Genomic DNA, 19341 nt, shown 5'->3' on the forward strand with positions numbered 1-19341 from the left:
TAAAGTTTGGTTACCATCTTTTTTATGCTTTGAATTACTTTTAATTTTGTGTGAAAGGACATTTATTCATTGCATCTTATCACAATATAACTATCTGACTATCCTCAATCATTAACTCTCAATGTAGAAAAGGAAATATAACTGCACTTTTGAAAGTGAACACATGGAATTTTGTGAAACATGTTGCAAAATTCTATATAGAATAACCTAATAAAATATCCCTTCATTCAGCTCTTTTTGAAATCCCTTCAAAAAGAAATCAGAATATTCTGATCATCAAGTAATTGTTCAACAGGTATTAATAAAATTTAAAATTTTGGTTATTACTTTTGTTCAGTTAACATATTAGCTTTGGCCATCAATTATTATTTCTGTGTACACATCCTTGCTGAATCACGTCTCCAGATTAAATTTGTTCATTGTAGGCTGGTCAGTTGATGCAAATTGAATATTGGAAAACCTTTATAAATAGTAGTTACTTCCTCACCTCTGACATTTCTTCTTTACTCCTTCCTAACTTAGGCTGTTGATCCAGCGGAGCATAAATAAGCATCTTTCTAATTATGAAAAAACACCAGATTTTTAGGTTTTTTTAAAAAAAAACTCTTTTGCTATAACATGCTCTTGTACAGAAACATCATCAACCAAAGAACATTTGCTAGATTAACAATACACTGGCTAAGCAATGCTCTGCTGGATTTTGAAGTGTTCTGAATTTATAATCGGATAGTAAGGAAGTATTTTAAACTTTTAAATAATGTAAAGCAAAATTATTTAACTTCATAAAGCATATAGCTTTCAATACTCAAATAGAAAACACACTCATAACTACTTTCAGGAACACAAAACACCAAACTTAACTCTCTACTTACCGAGGCCAGGTATAGTACCCCCAGTGTGTCTTTTCCACAAACAAGCAGGCTTCCCATTCTTCCTTGGTCTTTGGCAAATTAGAGCTATTATAATGAAGCCACTGATTATCAAGCCTATCTCCTGGCTGGATTATTGGTGGTCTTGATCCATCTAGTCAGGAGGTGGACAGTAAACAAACACTATTTATGAGAGACACAAAATAAAAGATCACAATTACATGTTTCAGACTTTCATTAGTGTATATAAATGGAAAGGAGAAACAAAAATAATGACTAGTGATTAGGACTTTGACGTATGATGCATCCCACATTTAATAGTGTGAAGTAGTTACAGAATTCATACTCAAGCTACACAAATTGTTTTGACGAACAGGCTCTTAAAGAAATGTAAGAGACTGATCACTGTAATCATCAACAACTGTACAAATGTATCGAACAACCATCAAGGGTGACAGATGGCCAGGTAGATAGACCATCTTTATTCCAACCTGACATGTCCTATCTTACTTTTAACTTTATTGTATGATCAACTTCCAAAACATCTTGTCAATGTTTTCAACGGACTTTGTAAAACTAAATAAAAATCTGAAATAGTCAATAAAAAAATGTTTAAATATCTTTGGTAAAATGCCTGTAAATAAATCAAAGGATTTTTTGGGTGTAAATTCTGGAAATCCTGCCAATGCACAGAGGCATCTGGTATAAGCCCTCTTTGCATTACTACCGTCAGAGAGGTGGTGTAGCACCCTTCAGAAGCAGCTTCTTCCCTTCTGCCGTCCAATTCTTCAACACTACCGCATTTTTCTTTTTTCCGCAATTTATTTTGCCTTTGCACTTTACTGCTGCCAGAAAACAACAAACTTCACATCATATAAGAGAGTGAGAATAAACGTGATTCTGAAAGAGACTGTTGAAATAAATAGTTGAAATCTATAAACAACACCAAGAAATAGAGAAGGAGGAAGGATATCAATGTGCTAATTGACAGCCGGCAGATCTGAAGGGGTGGTATGTGATCAACTGTTCAGTCACTTGCAGGTCTCAGCCTTCAATCAAATGTGCACGTATAAGATGTGGAAATCAGATTGAAGCCAAGTAGTGAAGCACTGATATGCTGAAGAGCCAAGCAAGAGGACCAGAATGATCCTAAGAGTGAATGGTGACTCCTGGAGATAGTTTAGTGAAGGCAACTGCTTAAGTTACTTTATATTCTTAACTACTTAAATCATTTTTAATGTTTATCAGAGACATGAAAAAACAGTTCAAAATCTTTTACTGGTGGTAAGCTGGGAAAGGCCAAAGGACTAGAGGTAGGTCACAGGATACAATACATGAAGCCTAATCACATCTTGGAGCTCACTTCATTACACCGGCACAGAGGGCCAACTCATCAATTTTCCGTGTCACAAGGAAGTCTGGACATAGTGATGAGTCTGGTAGTGGGCCAGGTCTGGGCAGTATGGTTTATTATCTGAGTTAAATAGTACCTTTGCATAAATTCTGAAATGTCAACAGCTCTTGAATAGAAAGGTGAAAGTAAAATGGATGTTTTTTGTTAAATATACGTTTGAATGCATCCAAAGACAACATCTTGTTAGGGGTCACCCTAGTTTGGGAAAAAGGGTCCAGAAGAGACCCTATGAACTGTGCTGCTGTTGAGAGAGGGAGGCTTCCAGCAAGGGGGGGGGGGGGGTGAGAGGGAGATAGAGAGATAGAGATAAAGATAGATAGAGAGAGATAGAGAGAGAGAGATAGATAAAGAGAGAGAAACTGCTCAAAAGAATGATGTTATGGTTCCTCTGCTGATTGTTTACCATTCTCCAAGGTTACTTGCCTGCTTATTTGCAGAAAGCAGTGGGCGGAGCAGGTTGATGGACAGCTGGTGTCCAACATGTGGAGATAAAAAGCAGATCCGCTGGGCCACAGACACACACAGTGTTGGACACTGAACGAGCTTTGTGCACCCACATGAAGGTGGGGTTTTGGAGGATCAATTCGGGGAAATCAATCAGTGGCTCACAGTGTGAAAGAATGCGACTGGTGGGGAATTATTTGTGTGTCCACCCTTGCCTGGGTGATAATTCCACCACTGAAGAACGGTCGTACGTATCAGGGTCATAGTCGGTGACCACAACAGGACTTCGGAAGACAACGGGAAGATCGACAGCATCACTTCTCACCTCTCTCTCTCCCCAACGTTACACAACCAACTACCCTCGAATGGAACTGAACTCTCTTCATTGCATCGTAAGACTGTACCCATTTACCCCTAGGTTTGATCCTATACAGACAGACAGACACACACACACATACACACACAATCATTGCTAACCTGTACAATATATTTGCATTTATATTACTGTATTGCTTAGTTACTAATAAACCTTGTTAGTTTATAGCAGTACCAGACTCCAAAGTGTTTTCCATTTTTGCTGGTTCTGTAACCCGGTCACGGAGTATGAGACAATATACAGTAACTTAAGGTAATATTTGAAATATTAATTCAGCTGTATAATAAATGTTATTTCTTTTCAAAAATGGTGCTATTTTAGGTCTTCTGACAAATTGCAGCAAATTCTAAAAAAACCTTTCACAATCTTTATTGCCAAAGATCAATGACGTAAGTAAAAAAAAAGACAAGGCTGGGGTTTTCCGAATGTTCAGGACATATGTGCACCTGTGCTCTCCAAGTTAAAATAGACAACTTGCTTAAAGATTTATTTTGAAGAATCTCTTCAGTAAAAACTTTAAAACATAAATGGCATCAAGGAAGTAATCAAAGAACAAAACTACTTACTAATTGCATATGGATCAATCTCTATTTTTTTGTGAGGTCTCTTTAACTGCTTCATGATGCCAGCCACAGCAGATATTGCCATCTAAAATTGAAAAGATATATTCACAAACTTAACGTATTTTTGAATTTTTTTTGTGACTTCCAAGTACGTAATTCTGGCAACTCAAAGGGACCAAGAAAATTCTATTTACATGCATGCAATTCAAAGTATTAATAAATATCATTCGTACCCCTGAATTAACTCATTACTTTTTAAATCATACAATTCTTGGCTTTATCCTGCTTGTTATTTCTTCAAAGAATTCCAAAAAATTTGTCAGGCTGACTATGGCCTAATTTATTATGTGCCTCCAAGTACCCTCAGATCTCATCCTTAATAATCAACTCCAACATCTTCCCAACCACTGAGGCCAGACTAACTAGCCAAGAGTTTCCTGTCTTCTGCCTTTCTCCCTTCTTGAAGAGTGGAGTGATATTTGCATTTTCCAGTCTTCCAGAACCATTCCAAAATCTAGTGATTCTTGAAAGATCATTACTGATGCCTCCACTATCTCTTCAGCCACCTCTCTCAGAACTCTGGGGTGTACACCATCTGGTTCAGGTGACTTATCCATCTTCAGACCTTTCAGTTTCCCAAGAACCTTCTCTCTAATTATGGTAACTTCATGGACTTCATGGCCCTGACACCTGGAACTTTTACCATTCTGCTACACAGTGAAGATTGATGCAAAATACTTATTCAGTTCATTCACCATTACTGCCTCTCCAGCATCACTTTCTAGTGGTCCGATAATCTACTCTCACCTCTCTTTTATGCTTTATGTATCTGGAGAACCTTTTTATCCTATTTAATATTATTGGCTAGCTTATTTTCATATTGCATCTTTACCTTCTTAATGACTTTCTTAGCTGCCTTCTGTTGGTTTTTATAAAAGTTTCCCAATCCTCTAACTTCCCACTAATTTTTGTTCCATTATATGCCCTCTCTTTGGCTTTGATTTCCCTTGTCAGCCACAATTGTGTCATCTTGCATTTGGAATACTTCTTCCTCTTTCAGATGTATATATCCATTGCCTTCCAAATTGCTTCCAGAAATTCCAGCCATTGCTGTTCTGCAGCCATCCCTACCAGTGTTCTTTTCCAATCAATTCTGGCCAACTCTTCTCTCATGCCTCCGTAATTCCCTTTACTCCACTGTAATACTGACTTTAGCTATTCTCCTTCTCAAATTTCAGGGTGAATTTAATCATATTATGATCACGTTTCCCCAAGGTTTCTTTTACCTTAAATTCCCTAATCAATTCTGGTTCATTGCACAACCCCCAATCCAGAATAATTCATCCTCTCGTGGGCTCAACTGTAAACTGCTCTAAAAAGCCATTTCATAGGCACTCTAGAAATCCCCCCCCCCCCCCTCCCCGGAATCCAGCACCAACCTGATTTTTCCAATCTACCTGCATATTGAAATCTGCCATGACCATTTTATCATTGTCCTTTGGCATGCATTTTCTATCTTCCATTGGAATTCGTAGGCCACATCCCTACTATTGTTTGGGGATGTGTATACAACTCCCATCGTGGTCTTTTTAACCTTGTAGTTCCTTAGCCCTGTCCGCGATGATTCAACACCTTCTGACCCTATGTCATCTCTTTCCAATGATTTGATTTAATTTTTTACCAAGAGAGCAACTACTCCCCGTCTACCTTCCTGCCTATCCTTTCAATACAATATGAATCCTTGGACATTAAGCTCCCAGCTATAATCTTTCAGCCATGATTCTGTGACGCCAACTATTCCATACCTGTCAATCTGCAACTGTGCTACAAGTTCAATACCTTACTCAGATACAAATCCTTCAGTCCTGTTCAACCCTTTTTGATTTTGCCACACCACGCTCCCTCTTTTGATTCCTAACTTTGTCTCTGATCTTACCAACATCTGCCTCCACAACCTCTCGACTAACTGTTCTGACGCTCTGGTCTCATCCCCCTGCAATTCTTGTTTAAACCCCACCATGCAGCATTGACAAACTTCCCATTAGGATATTAGTCCCCTGCCAGTTCAGGGGCAAACCATCCCTTTTGTGTCGGTCCCACCTTCCCTGGAAGAGAGCCCAATGATCAAAAACCCTTATGTCCTCTCCCCCCCCCCCCCACACCAACTCCTTAGCCATGTGTTAAACTGTATAATTGTCCTAGTTTTGGCCTCACTAGCAGGTGGAATGGGTAGCAATCCAGAGATCAAAACCCCGGAGGTCCTGCCCTTTAATTTAGCACCTGATTTCCTATGCAGAACCTCATGCCTCATCCTACCCATGTCATTGGTACCTATATAGAGCACAACTTCTGGCTGTTCACACTCCCATTTATCCCGGACCCTGGCAGCCAGGAGGCATCATACCATCTGGGAATCTCGTTCTTGTCCACAGAACCTCCTGTCCATTCCCCTAATGAATCTCCTATCACCACAATCTGTCTCTTCTTCCCCCTTCCTGTCTGCATAACAGAGGCAGACTCAGTGCCAGAGACCCGACCACTGACTTTCCCCTGGCCTTATGGTCCTTTGGTTTCAGATCTTGCTTTTATTTTCCAGTCTACATAATTCACAAGTAGTTAATCAAAGGCTTGATTTCCAAAGCCTGAACGGATTATTAAGTTTGAGTTCAACAATCGCATTAGAGAAACGATCAACTTAAATTTTCTGGCAAAAATTCTTAAAATTGCTAGTGGACTTGGTACTTTATTTTTCTTCTAACACCTCTACGTTGAAACATTGATTCATCTAGGCCTACAGTTTCTCATCTCCTTTGCTTTTCATTACAGTCTTCTGGTTAGCAAGTCAAGTTTGACATTTAATTTTGGTACTGAAGTCCCTTGCTGGCTCAGCACTGTGCTTGTGAATTTGACTGGACTCATCATAAATATCATTCTCAAGGTCCCTCTTTTTCATGTAGTTGATGGAGTGCCAGCATTCAAATCACTCTATTCCTGGTCACTGAACGTGCAAAATTTAGAACAACAAAACAAACTTGTTAAAATATTACCTTCCGTACTACTAAAGCATCATGATTAAGGCTCTGAATGAAGAATCTGATTGCTCTCATAGGTAAGGGTACATCATCTCTCAGAAGGAGGGACAGAAAACCAACAGCTATTTGTTCAAATTTCCATGGTCTAAAAAAAAGTAAGAATTAAGGTATTACAATATTTAAATACCCACTTCTGTCCCTCAGTAGTAGAGTTTGACTTTACAGAAATAACTCAATCATTAATCCTGAAGATTCATTGCTGTCAAGATTCAGATATTATACATCATGCATTATACTTTTCAGTAGAAACAGTCTGATATTACAAACTAAAAAGTCAATCCCCACCAATACAGGTCTAGGATTGTGCATGCGAATCTTCCGCCTATTCTTCCACCTCTGAATGCTATTAGGATAATTTTGTAGTCCTTAAGACTTTGTCAACTTTACCTAATATTACACAATTATGAATTGCATCTTAATGGGATGAGCTTGTGGCACGTAGTTGTACTTTTTCCCCAATTTGGTCCTCTTATTTCTTTTTCTCCTTAGGAAGAAAACCATTCTGAAATAATCCCACGAGCAGTGGAATTCCAGCACTCCCACAACAGGAACCCATCATACTTGAACCTGGGAATTTAGACTAAATGACTGATTGATCTTCATACCTAATTTGCAGTAAAAGGCAGCGACTACAACGCTATCAAACTGAAAACAGCATTTTTAAAACTTACAAGTTTCTCTGTTCAAGAAGGTCCAACAAGGTATTGATTAGTTTTTCATAATTCCTAAAACAATAAAAATGTTTTAAAATATATAGTATATATAATGATTTAATATTTTATTAATATTTAATTATTTAATTTTATGTAATATATATTAAAAATAAATATTTTTATTAAGGAAATCATTAAATCTACTGCTAAATTTTATTTCACCAGCATGTCAAACCAAAGAGGTCTTTCCACATACCTTAAGGACTCACTATTTTTCGCAATTTGATTCTGAATTCCATTTTCAATCTCTTTACCCGTAAGAGGAGACATACCACAAGCTGGATCAATTGTCTGGCACAAGGATGCAGAAACCTCAATACAGCAATCTGAAAGCTAAGCATAGGAGGTTATATAAGAAACTTAAAATCACTTCTTGAACTCCAGAGGTAGAGGTAAAATAAGTGCTTTTCACATCAAGCCTGCATTTTGATCGGGTATGGCATCAAGAAACCCTAAGTAAACTGGAGTTAATGGGAATCACGGACAAAGCCCTCTAAGAAAAATAACTAACATGTAAATATAACTAAAAATACAGATTTGGTAATGATTGTGCAGTTATTTATTATTGGCTCCTTACAGTTATTATAGCCAGGAGTAGAAATGGGGACAAGCTCCCACTACCTATTAAATGCTCCCAATAGTGTGTAACTCAAATAGCCTCTGACAACCAAGTCCAACTCCTGGCCTTCACATATGGCTTAGCTACCAAGCCGAACTGTTTCTATTAACAGAAGAAGGAGCACAGGTGGGTTACTGGCACCTTAAAACCAGTCGCTTCAAGCAGAAGGAGCTCGTCAGCCATGCTTGGCAGCTCATCCAGAAGAAAAGTTCTGATCTCAAACCTCCACTGCTTTGCGGCTATACCCACTCATGGGGAAGGCTCCAGGAGGAAACCCCAAGGGAAAAATCCGGATCTGAAGTCCCTAAGGCAGTCCTACGTTGAGTTCAACGCTGACTCCTGCTATGCCAAACTGTACTGATCTCTGCCATTCCTTTAGGTTCATCAGATGTGTGGAGGGGAGCTTGCTACATGGGCAACAGCTTGCTCTCCATATCCTATTGCCCAGGTTAGTGGTATCTAGACAGCTAGGAAGCAACATTCATAGTCGACCCTGACCACCGACAAAAGCCTCACTTATCTATTGGGCAATATCCTAGAATTATTTAACACATTCTGCATTTTTTTTACAACATATACACCATAATTTCAATAACCACAAAATTCCAGGTATCTGAATTTAAGATACCTCTTTTTCATTCTTCCAGTCAAGTCTGATATAAAAGATCACAAGGTTTTCGGGTGGCAGATCAGCATCAAGTTGCTTTTTCCTGCTACATTCTTTTCTTCTAATAACACTTCCAAATAAAATTCTTAGACAAAATCCAATTGTACTCGAGGTCAGAAGTCAAAAGCTATGGGAAAGGCAGATACAGCATGGACGCAGGCCCTTTTGCTGTCAGTCCACGCCAAGCAGAATGACTATTTAAGCTAGTCCCATTCACCATGTTTATCTTGCATTGCTCTAAACTTTTCCTGTCCATGTACTTGTCCAAATGCTTTTTAAGTTTTGTTCATGTGCCTCAACCACTTCCTGTGGCAGCTCATTCCATGTACTGACCACCCTCTGTATGAAAATGTTACTGCTCAGGCATTCCATAGTTTTTGATTTTGTAACCCTGGAAAAAATAAATTTAATTTAGCAATCAATATTTTTCACACCTAGCTTCTGCCAAGGTGCTCAAGAGAACATCCTGAAGATTAACTTAACAGTTGCATTCCAGGAGAGTTGGCAAAACACAGTATCATGATAATGACCAGTTTTTTTTCTATTTTCAAAGCCTTTCCCCATGTTTTGTCTTCAAGGTTAAGTTATCAAAATAAAATCAGCCAGGGAACTTCAGTCCTGCAATACATCTTCTACTTGTTTTGAATTAAGCATATCACTTTCCTGGTTTCAGCTTCTTACTGCTGTTTCCTTTTATCTGAAAATCTCAGGCAATGCTCAAAGTAGGGTCAGTCTCATTTATTCTTTTGGATAGTCAGCTGTATTTTGTTGGAAAAGAAGAATTGCATTCACCTTATTTGCATTGCTGCACTGCTTACATAATACCTGTTCCAATCAACCAACCATCAGCACACCCAAGAAATTAAGTAACATAAACAGCAGAGACATGGCTTCATACTCAAATGGGGATCTTTTATCAAATTTGAAGGCAATAAAAACTGCTCAACATTTTGTGTGCTCAACTATAACACTGCAAATTACTTACCTCAAAATTTAAGCCAATGGTTTCATACTGTCTATGGATTTTCTCTGAAAGGTCATCAAACAGGCGAACAATGGAAGGCTTCTCGAGAAACATTGCTTTGTTGAGTCCGGAAGAGACTATAGCTGGCCATGTTGCAATGATGCAGTCCCAGTCATGGAGATTGGCCAAGCAGACTCCATTGGGGTTCCCAAGAAGACAGTACAGAGCACCCTAGTTGCAAAAGAGGCAACCATCAATGAGAGTGGAAAAACAAAAGAAATTTGGAAGAATGAATGACGGAAAAATAAATCATTACAAAGTAATTATTTGCAAATTGGAACAAGAAACAAGTGTTTCATATTTCAAATCAAGGTACATGCAATCCCCAGGTTATGAAAGGATTCCATTCCTGAGAACTGTCTGTAAACCAATTTCCCCAGAATTCAAAATGTACTGTTGTACAATAACCCCCATCATTTCACGCTACTTACACTTGCTATAATTTTCTTTTCATTGAATATTTACCCCAACTCTTCGTACAAATAAACTAAAAAAAAACCCAGTGAAGTTACTCAGCAGGTCAAACAATATCCGTAGAAGCAGAAGGACAGTCAGTGTTTCAGATGCAGTGTCTTGACCTAAAACACTAACCATCCCTTTGCCTCCACAGATGCTGCTTGACTCACTGAGTTCCTCTAGATTTCAGCATCAGCAGTTGCTTTTGTCTCCATAATCAAATTAATGGAATATATTCTGTAATGTATTTAATGAGAACCATTTAACAGTTTATTATCTTGAAAACTGCTTTGAAAATGTACGGGAGAGTTTGTGTAAAGTTGGGTTTCTGTAAATCAGATCATTCATAACTTGGGGAGCCCTTGTATTAATATTTGCCATAAAAGTAAAATTGTTTCTAAGACAAGCTGAAAAAAAATTAAAAATCCATAAAGAAAATATTTGGAAACAATTAGCATTTCCTCCTAAAGCAAATGAGCTGATTCCCATTGAGTCAAGTTCAGCTAGTGCTCCTTGATGTCAAACCAAATCAAATGCTGCCTTGATACGGAAAGCAGTTACTTCTACTTCATCTCTGGAGTTCAGGTGATGATTTAAGTTTCTTATGTAAAGTCTTACCCTCAAATTGGTTATAAACCCTCTAAAATGATTGACCCCTATGCTAATTCCCCAACAAATGTCTACATGTCTGAGACTTTTAGGCAAGTACAAAAGCATCACAGAAGTTCCCAACATTCACAAGAACCATTGCCCACATTGACTGGGCGCATCTGGAGTATGAGCGCAATCCAAAACAGTCTGTTAGTTTTGTAGAAAAAACAACACAACTGAGGACTGAACTAAGTTCAGAATAGACAACCTAGAAACCTAGCAACACAATTCTATCACAAAGATGTAACCAAGGAGAAAAAGAAAGGTGTTTTAAATAAATAAAGGTGTCTTATTCCCTCCAATTAATAAGAGATGAAAAAAATCACTAATAATTCAAGTCATTAGATAGAAATGAAGGGGCTACATTGGAAAAAGAATCAAGGAAATCAGCAGACAATCTCTGCAGAAAGTGGAAATAGTGCATACACAGAACTATGTTCATCACAAGAATCATTCAAATGTCAGGACATAACGTCAGAATGCAATATGGTGTTATTAACTTCCAGTAACAATGTGTAGGAGACCAGATCAAGCTAACACTGCACAATTCACTAACAGATTAGAGAAGACACAACTAACAGGAAGGTGTGAACTTAATTCCTGGTTGACCATGATCAAAAACTCATCTAGCCTGCTGTGAGACACAGGACCTTCTTAAAACAAATATCAAGGAAAAAAACACAAGTCACAACTGACGTTTTAAGTCCTTTCTTATTATAATCAATATTAAAACAAGGGCACAGCTTACACAATATAATTCCTCCACCTTTGTCAGAAAACAGCCTGCCCCAATCTGCACTTGCCAGATCATTTCTGATACCATCAAAGTTGACCTTTCTCCAATTTAGAAACTCAACCTGTGAACTAGACCTACCTTTTCGCATATTTACTTTGAAACTAATGGCATTGTTCCTCTACACAAACTTCTGTCACCTAACCTGTCTCGTTCACTAACAGCAGATCCAGTATCACATGAACTCTTGCTGGGACTTCTATGTTTTGAAGAAGGAAACTTTCTTGAACACATTTGACAACTATCCCATCTATTACTTGTACAATATCTGAAAAGTTAAAATCACCTAATATAACAACTTCTTACTGTAAATTCAATACAACTAGATCATTACAAGGTCAAAGATTATTCAATGCTTCAACAAATGCCAAATACTTACTTTCAATTGTTGCTGGCTCGTATTCTGTTTGTCAGGGCGCAAGTATTTCAGCACCAGTGGAATAAGATCTCGACAGCAAAAATTGTAAGTCCCCAAAGCTGTGAAGAAAACATGCTGGGCTTTACTTCGCACCTGCAAATACAGACATCATATTGATTTTTAAAAAAAACTTATTTCAAAACATTGTGTTGTACAAAACAGTTCTCCAAATGCGATCTTAACATCTCAATATAAAATCAGTACACTTCCAAATCTTTGTATGCCAACTCTATATAGTAACGAACAACACATGTCACTTTCTAAATCCTTCCTAAGCCTAAATATTAACTTCCTAAATTTCATTTATAAACATTTGCAAAATGACATCAACCCCAATCACCTACCCTAAATTATATCACCATCATAATGCTGAGGAGGTGACTTATAGACTAATGATTCAATTCAAACAGCCATATAAATACTGTGGTTATAAAAAATTTGAGTTTGTGTGGCAGATGAAACACCTCCTCAAACTCCAAAGTCCTTCACCATCTGCAAGGTAAAAGTACAATGGAATACATACCACTAACCTGGATGACTGCAGTTCCAACTCTCAAGAAGCTAAACTGCATCCAGGCAAAGCAATTGGCTTGATTAGCAGCCCATCTGTAATCCTGAATATTCACTCCTTCCACTAGTGCACCATACGTCCAATGTGTGCAGTCTACAAAATGCACTATGGTCACTCATTTGATCTACTCTGACAGCACCTCACAACCACCTACCTGTTAGTTAAACCTTTAAAAAGTTCTTAACGGAATTGTCAAATAAAATTTCCCTTCATTAAAACAACGGTTACCCTTACTAATTAAACTATTGTATATTTTAACTGCCATATCAACATTCTTAATTGCTAGTTTTACTATTGCTATTTTCCAACTATTGCACAACCTAGGAAACTTGCAGAAATGACCATGGATGTATTGATTGGCTACCTCTAACTCTTGAATGACCACTGATTGATTACCTCTGCAGCTGCTTCTTTTAGAAGCCTAATGCTATCTATGCCAGGGTAATTTGTTTTCTGTACCCTTGATTACTCTGACACTTTCCTTTATTGATATTAATTACTTTTCAGGTCTCACACAGCAAGGGTAGGTTCCCTGCTTTATCAGAGACATGTACATCTCTAACTGTGAAAAAAATACAAAGTTTCTTTGCTGCTTTCTGAGTACCCACTATAACTTCTTTTACTGTCCTCCAAAGAACCTATATTTACTTTTGCCATTTTCTTTATTATACACAAGATGCATTTATAGTCAGATAACTCCCATATCTCATGATCAGCATTTCAACATTGTGGCCTTTTGCTGGTTGATAAACTACCCCAGCTTGCATGCTTTAATTCAATACTATCACTAACTTCCTTGCTTGGCTATATATGAAACCTCTTTTCCCCATGGACATTTATTTCTGGATACAATGTACACTGGTCACATTTAGTTTTCTATACATCTGACATGTAACTAAACACACCTAAGAAATTGCCTTTAAGCTTGATTTTTACTTTAGAACTTAAATGTGTTAGTCTCAATTCTGCAGCAATGTGATTCCTTTTACACAGAATATTCATTAATCTGAGATTAATATTAACTTTGTCACTTTATAAAGACAAGTCTTATAAGAGGCTTTTTCCTCTGGATCCATTATAGAATGCTCCAGGAAACCCAGAATGTATTATTTTCATTTTGAGAGGCAGCATTTATATTATCAATTTAAATAATTTGTTATTAGTCCAAGTTTGACATTATCAAGATTTTTGTAGATTATTAAAAATACTTTTTCTGCTGGTCTTGCCTTCTTTTCCAAAGTGTTCACCCAAAATTTGTAGTAAATACAATGTTTAAATCAATAATAAACAATTAAATCCAATTTGACTGCAAGGATAAAGATCTTTAAAAATACAACAGAGCCATAAGGGAAATAAGTTTTTAGTATTAGAAAATGAATACTGGGGACAAATATAATCACAATGGACGTACATGATTACATATTTAGAGATACTGTATCTTGCCTAAATTGGGAGGCAAGGTGTAACAAATCAAAACTAAAACTTGACAAAAACATTTCAATATACAAAGTTGAATCAGCATTTTCATCCATCTTGGGATTACAGAAGGGAGTCACACTCAAGTTTAGCTTTCCTGTGAAAATTGATTTGATGGTTAATAATTGGATGTATACATACAATTCAATTTCCTTTTGGATCCTTATTTTACAATAACTTTACTTAGAATTTGTTTTATTAATAATTTTAAAAACTTATGGCAAACTTAAAAAAAAACCAGGTCAGTACAAGTTGGATGACAGCTGTCCTCTAAAAATCAGGCAAAAGAGTAAATGAAGTAAAATTAGCTAACTGATATTACTGGCTGTAAGGGGTTATTATATGTTTTGACTAATTTAGAAGACTTAAAGCATTGTAGAGTTATGTAGTATGGAAACAAGCCCTTTGACTCAACTTTTACATGCCAAGCTGGTCTGATTTGCTTACAGTTCACTCAAATTCCTCTAAACATTTTCTATCCATGTACCTGTCTTTTAAACTCCCTTAAAGCTTCCAATGGCGGCTCATTCTATATACCCTCACCACTCTGAAAAGTTTCCTCTCAGATACCTCTTGCGTCTTTTCCCTCTTAATTTAAATTGATGATCTGCAGTTTTAGATGCCCTACTGAGGAAAAACTCACTCACGAGCCATCTACACCCCTTATGATTATATACAGTACAGTGCAAAAGTCATAGGCACACATTAAAAAATCTGTAAAACGAAGATGCTTTCAAAAGTAATGAAATGAGAATTTTCTATGTAATGTAATGAAAAGTTTCTAAATATCAGAAAATTTACTATAAACAGTAAAAAAAAATGAAATCAAATCAATATCTGGAGTGGATCCTTTGCCTTTCAAACCACATCAATTTTCTAGGTACACTGTTGTGCAGTTTTATATGAAAATAGACTGCTAGGTTGTTCCAAGCATTTTGGAGAACTTGCCACAGTTCTTCTGCAGACTTTGGCTGTCTCGCTTGCTTCTGCCTCTCCAGGTAATCCCAGACAACCTGGATGATGTTAAGTTCAGGGCTCTGTGGAGGCCTTTCCATCTTTTACAGAACTCCTTGTTCTTGTGTTTGCTGAAGGTAGTTCTTTATGACCATGGCCATGTGCTTGGGGGTCATTGTCCTGCTGCAGAATGTATATCAGATGCCTCCCTGATGGTATTTGCATGATGGATGAAAACTTGTACAACTCAAATATTGGTTCCATGAATTCTGTCAAGATCACCAGCTCTATTTTCAGAAATGTAGCCCCAAACCTATGAGTGTATTTAAGGCAAAGATTGATAGGTTTTTGATTGGACATGGCATCAAAGGTTACAGGGAGAAAACCAGGGAATGGGGTTGAGGAGGTGAAAACAGAATCAGTCATGATTGAATGGCAGAGCAGACTTGATGGGCCAAATGGCCTATTTCTGCTCCTATGTCTCATGACCTATGGAATGGCTTTCTGGCAGCAATTTTTCCATGAAGACCACTTCTGACAAGACTTTTCTGGACTGTAGAGGGGTGTACTTGAGCTCCAGTGTTCTCTGAGAGTTCAGACCTGATAGCAGTGCTGGACTTCTCCCGATTTAGCAGGGATATCAGCTTGATTTATCTCTTGTTTGCTGCAGTCAGTTTCCGTGGCCGACCACTGCGATTCTGGTCCCCCACCTTGCTCATTTCTTTGTACTTCTTCAGAACAGCTTGGACAGCACATTTTGAAACTAACACATACAACAAGCTGGAGGAACTCAGCAGGTTGGGCAGCATCCGTGGAAATGAGCAGTCAACGTTTTGGGCCGAGACCCTTCGTCAGGACTGAAGAGGGAGGGAGCAGGGGCCCTATAAAGAAGGTGGGGGGGAGGGTGGGAAGGAGAAGGCTGGTGGGTGTCAGGTTAAAAACCAATCAGAGGAAAGATCAAGGGGTGGAGGAGGGGAAGCAGGGAGGGGATAGGCAGGAGAGGTGAAGAAGGAATGTAAGGGGAAAGCACTATGGGTAGTAGAAGAAGGCAGAATCATGTGAGAGGTGATAGGCAGCTAGAAGAGGAGGCAGAGTGAAAGTGGGATGGGGGAAGGGAGAGGGAGGGAATTACCGGAAGTTGGAGAATTCAATGGTCATACCAAGGGGCTGGAGACTACCCAGATGGTATATGAGGTGTTGCTCCTCCAACCTGAGTTTGGCCTCATTGTGGCAGTAGAGGAGGCCATGTGTGGACATATCCGAATGGGAATGTGAAGCAGAGTTGAAGTGGGTGGCAACTGGGAGATCCTGTCTGCTGTGGCGGACGGAGCAGAGGTGCTTGACGAAGTGGTCCCCCAACCTGCGTCAGGTCTCGCTGATGTAGAGAAGGTCGCACCGGGAGCACCAGATGCAATAGATGACCCCAACAGACTCACAAGTGTTGCCTCATCTTGAAACTCCTGTCTTGTTGCTATGTTCACTTTCACCATGGTGTAAGAATTGATGATTTGCAGGTTAAACTGTCAAATCTGCCACAACCTCACATTTTAGTTTGGTTGTCCTTCAAGCAGTTTGATACCTTCAGCATCCGATTCAGTATCAAGTTAGTCAGTTTAATTCATTCAACTCATTATGTCTTTGATCACTTGCACTTCTTTGTTTAATCATGCAAGATGTTTTAGCTTCAAAGATAAAATTCATATTAAATTGTAAAAGGAACTTTATAAAAACTTGTTTAGAATTAGGATACACATTGATATTATAATAGATAATCAGGTAAATAAAAAGATATGTCTACATTTCTTGGTAAGATGATCATAAAATAATTGAGAGCAAGAGAAAATTACTTGAAAAAGATTAATAGGGATGAACATGAAGTGGATTGTGCAATGCAACATTGACAAAATGCTGGGGGAGCTCAGCAGGCCAGGAAACATCTGTGGGATAAAAAAAGTACAGTCAATGTTTTGGGCTGAGGACTGGAAAATAAGAGGAGAAGTTAGAGCAAGAAGGTGGGTGGTGGGGGGGGGGGGAGGAGGAGGAGGAAGTACAAGGTGGAAGGTGATAGATGAAACCATGAGAGGGGGAGGGGTGAAGTAATGAGTTGGAGAGCTGAGAGGTGCAACAGATAAAGAGATAAAGAGCTGGAGAAGGGGGAATCTGATAGGGAGAGGGTGGAAGACCATGGAAGAAATGGAAGGGGGAGGAGCACGAGAAGAAGGTGATGGCAGGTACAGGGATGAGGTGAGGGAGGAAAACGGGAATGGGAATTGTGAGGTGGTGGGGAGCAATTTTCAATGTCCATGCCATCAGTCCTAGGACTACCCAGCCAGAATATAAGGTGTTTCTCCTCCAACCTGAGTGTGGCCTCATCACACCAGAAGAGGAGGCCATGGACTGGGATGTCAGAGGGGAATGGAAAGTAGAATTGAAGTGGGTGGCCAACAGGGGTTCCCACTTTTTCTGGTGGATGGAGTGTAGGTGCTCAGTGAGGCAGTCTCCCAATCCACGTTGAGTCTCACCGACACATCAGGAGGCCACACCAGAAGCACCAGGTATTGTAGATGATCCCAACAGGTTGTGGTGGTGTCTCACCTGGAAGGACTGTTTAGGGCCTTGAATGGTAATGAGGAAGGTATGGCACTTCTTCCACTTGCAAGGATAAATAGCAGGAGGAAGATCAATGGGGAGGGATGAATGGACAAGGGAGTTGCATAGGAAAGTGGAAAGTGAAGGGGAGAGAAAGATGTACTTGGTGCCGGATCCTGTTAGAGATGACAGAAATTCTCTCCAATTCTAACCTCACTCCTTCCAAACGCACTGCTCTCCACTCTCTCTGCATTGATTCTAACCTCACAAAACCTGCAGATAATGGGGTGCTGTAGTAGTCTGGCAGACTGACTTCTACCTTGTTGAGGCCAGGTGACAATTCTCAGACACCTCTTCTCACTTACCCTTCAAACAGAACCCCATTAAGGAGCACCAGGCCATTGTCACCTACACTATCACTGACCTTATTAGCATTGGGGATCTCCCATCCACTGACTGCAACCTCATAGTTCCTTACCCCACACTTCCTGTTTCTACCTCCTACCCAAGATCCACAAACCTGCCTGTCCAAGTAAACCAATTGTTTCTGCTTGTTCCTGCCCCACTGAACTTATATCTGCTTACCTCAACTCTGCTTTATCCCCCCAGATCAGTCCCTTCCTACCTACATTGTTGACACTTCACACCCTCTGGATCTTTTCAACGACTTGAAGTTCCCTGGCCTCAATCATCTCATTTTCACCATAAACATCCAGCCCCAAGACACCGCCATCCTCCATCAGGAGGATCATAAAGTTGTTCACTTCTTTCTAGAGTAATAGACCCAACCTGCTCCTCTCTACCACCACTCTCCTCCATCTGGCAGAACTGGTGTCACTCTCAATAATTTCTCCTTCAGCTCCTCCCACTTCCTCCAAACCAAAGGTGTAGTCGTGAGCACTGGCATGGGTCCCAGCTATGCCTGCCTTTTCGTTGGCTTTGTGCAACAGTCTATGTTCCAAGCCTACACCAGTATCACTTCCCAACTTTTCCAACGCTAGATCAACGACTACATTGGGGCTGCTTCATGCACCCACACTGATCTCATCGACTTCATCCACTTTGCCTCCAACATCCACCCTGCCCTCAAATTCACCTGGTCCATTTCCGACACCTCCCTCCCCATTCTCAATCTGTTTCTATCTCTGGAGACAGCTTATCTACGGATATCTTTTACAAACCCACTGATTCTCACGGCCACCTGAACTATACCTCCTCCCACACTGTCAATCCCCTTCTCTCAGTTCCTCCGTCTTCACCGCATCTGCTTTCAGGATGAGGCTTTGCATTCTAGAACCAATGAGAAGTCCATCTTCCTCTAAGAAAAGGGACTTTTCTTCCTCCACCATCAATGTTGCCCTCACCTCTGTCTCATCCACGACACACGTCTGCCCTCACCCTGTTCTCCCGCCACCACTCAGTGATAGGGTTCCTCTTGTCCTCACCTACCACCCCAGCAGCCTCCGCATCCAGCACATAATTCTCTGTAACTTCTGCCATCTCCAGCAGGATCCCACAACCAAGCACATCTTTTCCTCCCCTCCACTTTCCACTGGGATCCTTCCTTAATTGACTCCCTTGTCCATTTGTCCCTCCTGGTACTTATTCTTGCAAGTGGAACAAGTACCATACCTACCCTACACCTCATCCCT

The 19341-nt window shown here is 39.5% G+C and overlaps 1 protein-coding gene across 3 annotated transcripts in view; it reads right to left on the reverse strand.

Moving 5' to 3' along the window:
* LOC140730482 (proteasome activator complex subunit 4-like) overlaps positions 1-19341 on the reverse strand; it is a 123984-nt gene that overhangs the window by 37572 nt on the left and 67071 nt on the right. For all 3 annotated transcript variants that reach the window (XM_073050964.1, XM_073050963.1, XM_073050965.1), the window contains 8 exons: positions 12061-12192; positions 9743-9952; positions 7668-7804; positions 7430-7483; positions 6714-6843; positions 3670-3751; positions 873-1023; positions 488-557 (listed from right to left, as the gene is read on the reverse strand). In XM_073050964.1, coding sequence (XP_072907065.1) covers positions 488-557; positions 873-1023; positions 3670-3751; positions 6714-6843; positions 7430-7483; positions 7668-7804; positions 9743-9952; positions 12061-12192 — 966 coding nt within the window. The remainder of the gene's footprint in view (positions 1-487; positions 558-872; positions 1024-3669; positions 3752-6713; positions 6844-7429; positions 7484-7667; positions 7805-9742; positions 9953-12060; positions 12193-19341) is intronic.

The sequence above is a fragment of the Hemitrygon akajei genome, chromosome 7 (assembly GCF_048418815.1).
Source record: "Hemitrygon akajei chromosome 7, sHemAka1.3, whole genome shotgun sequence".
In the NCBI taxonomy this organism is placed as follows: Eukaryota; Metazoa; Chordata; class Chondrichthyes; order Myliobatiformes; family Dasyatidae; genus Hemitrygon; species Hemitrygon akajei.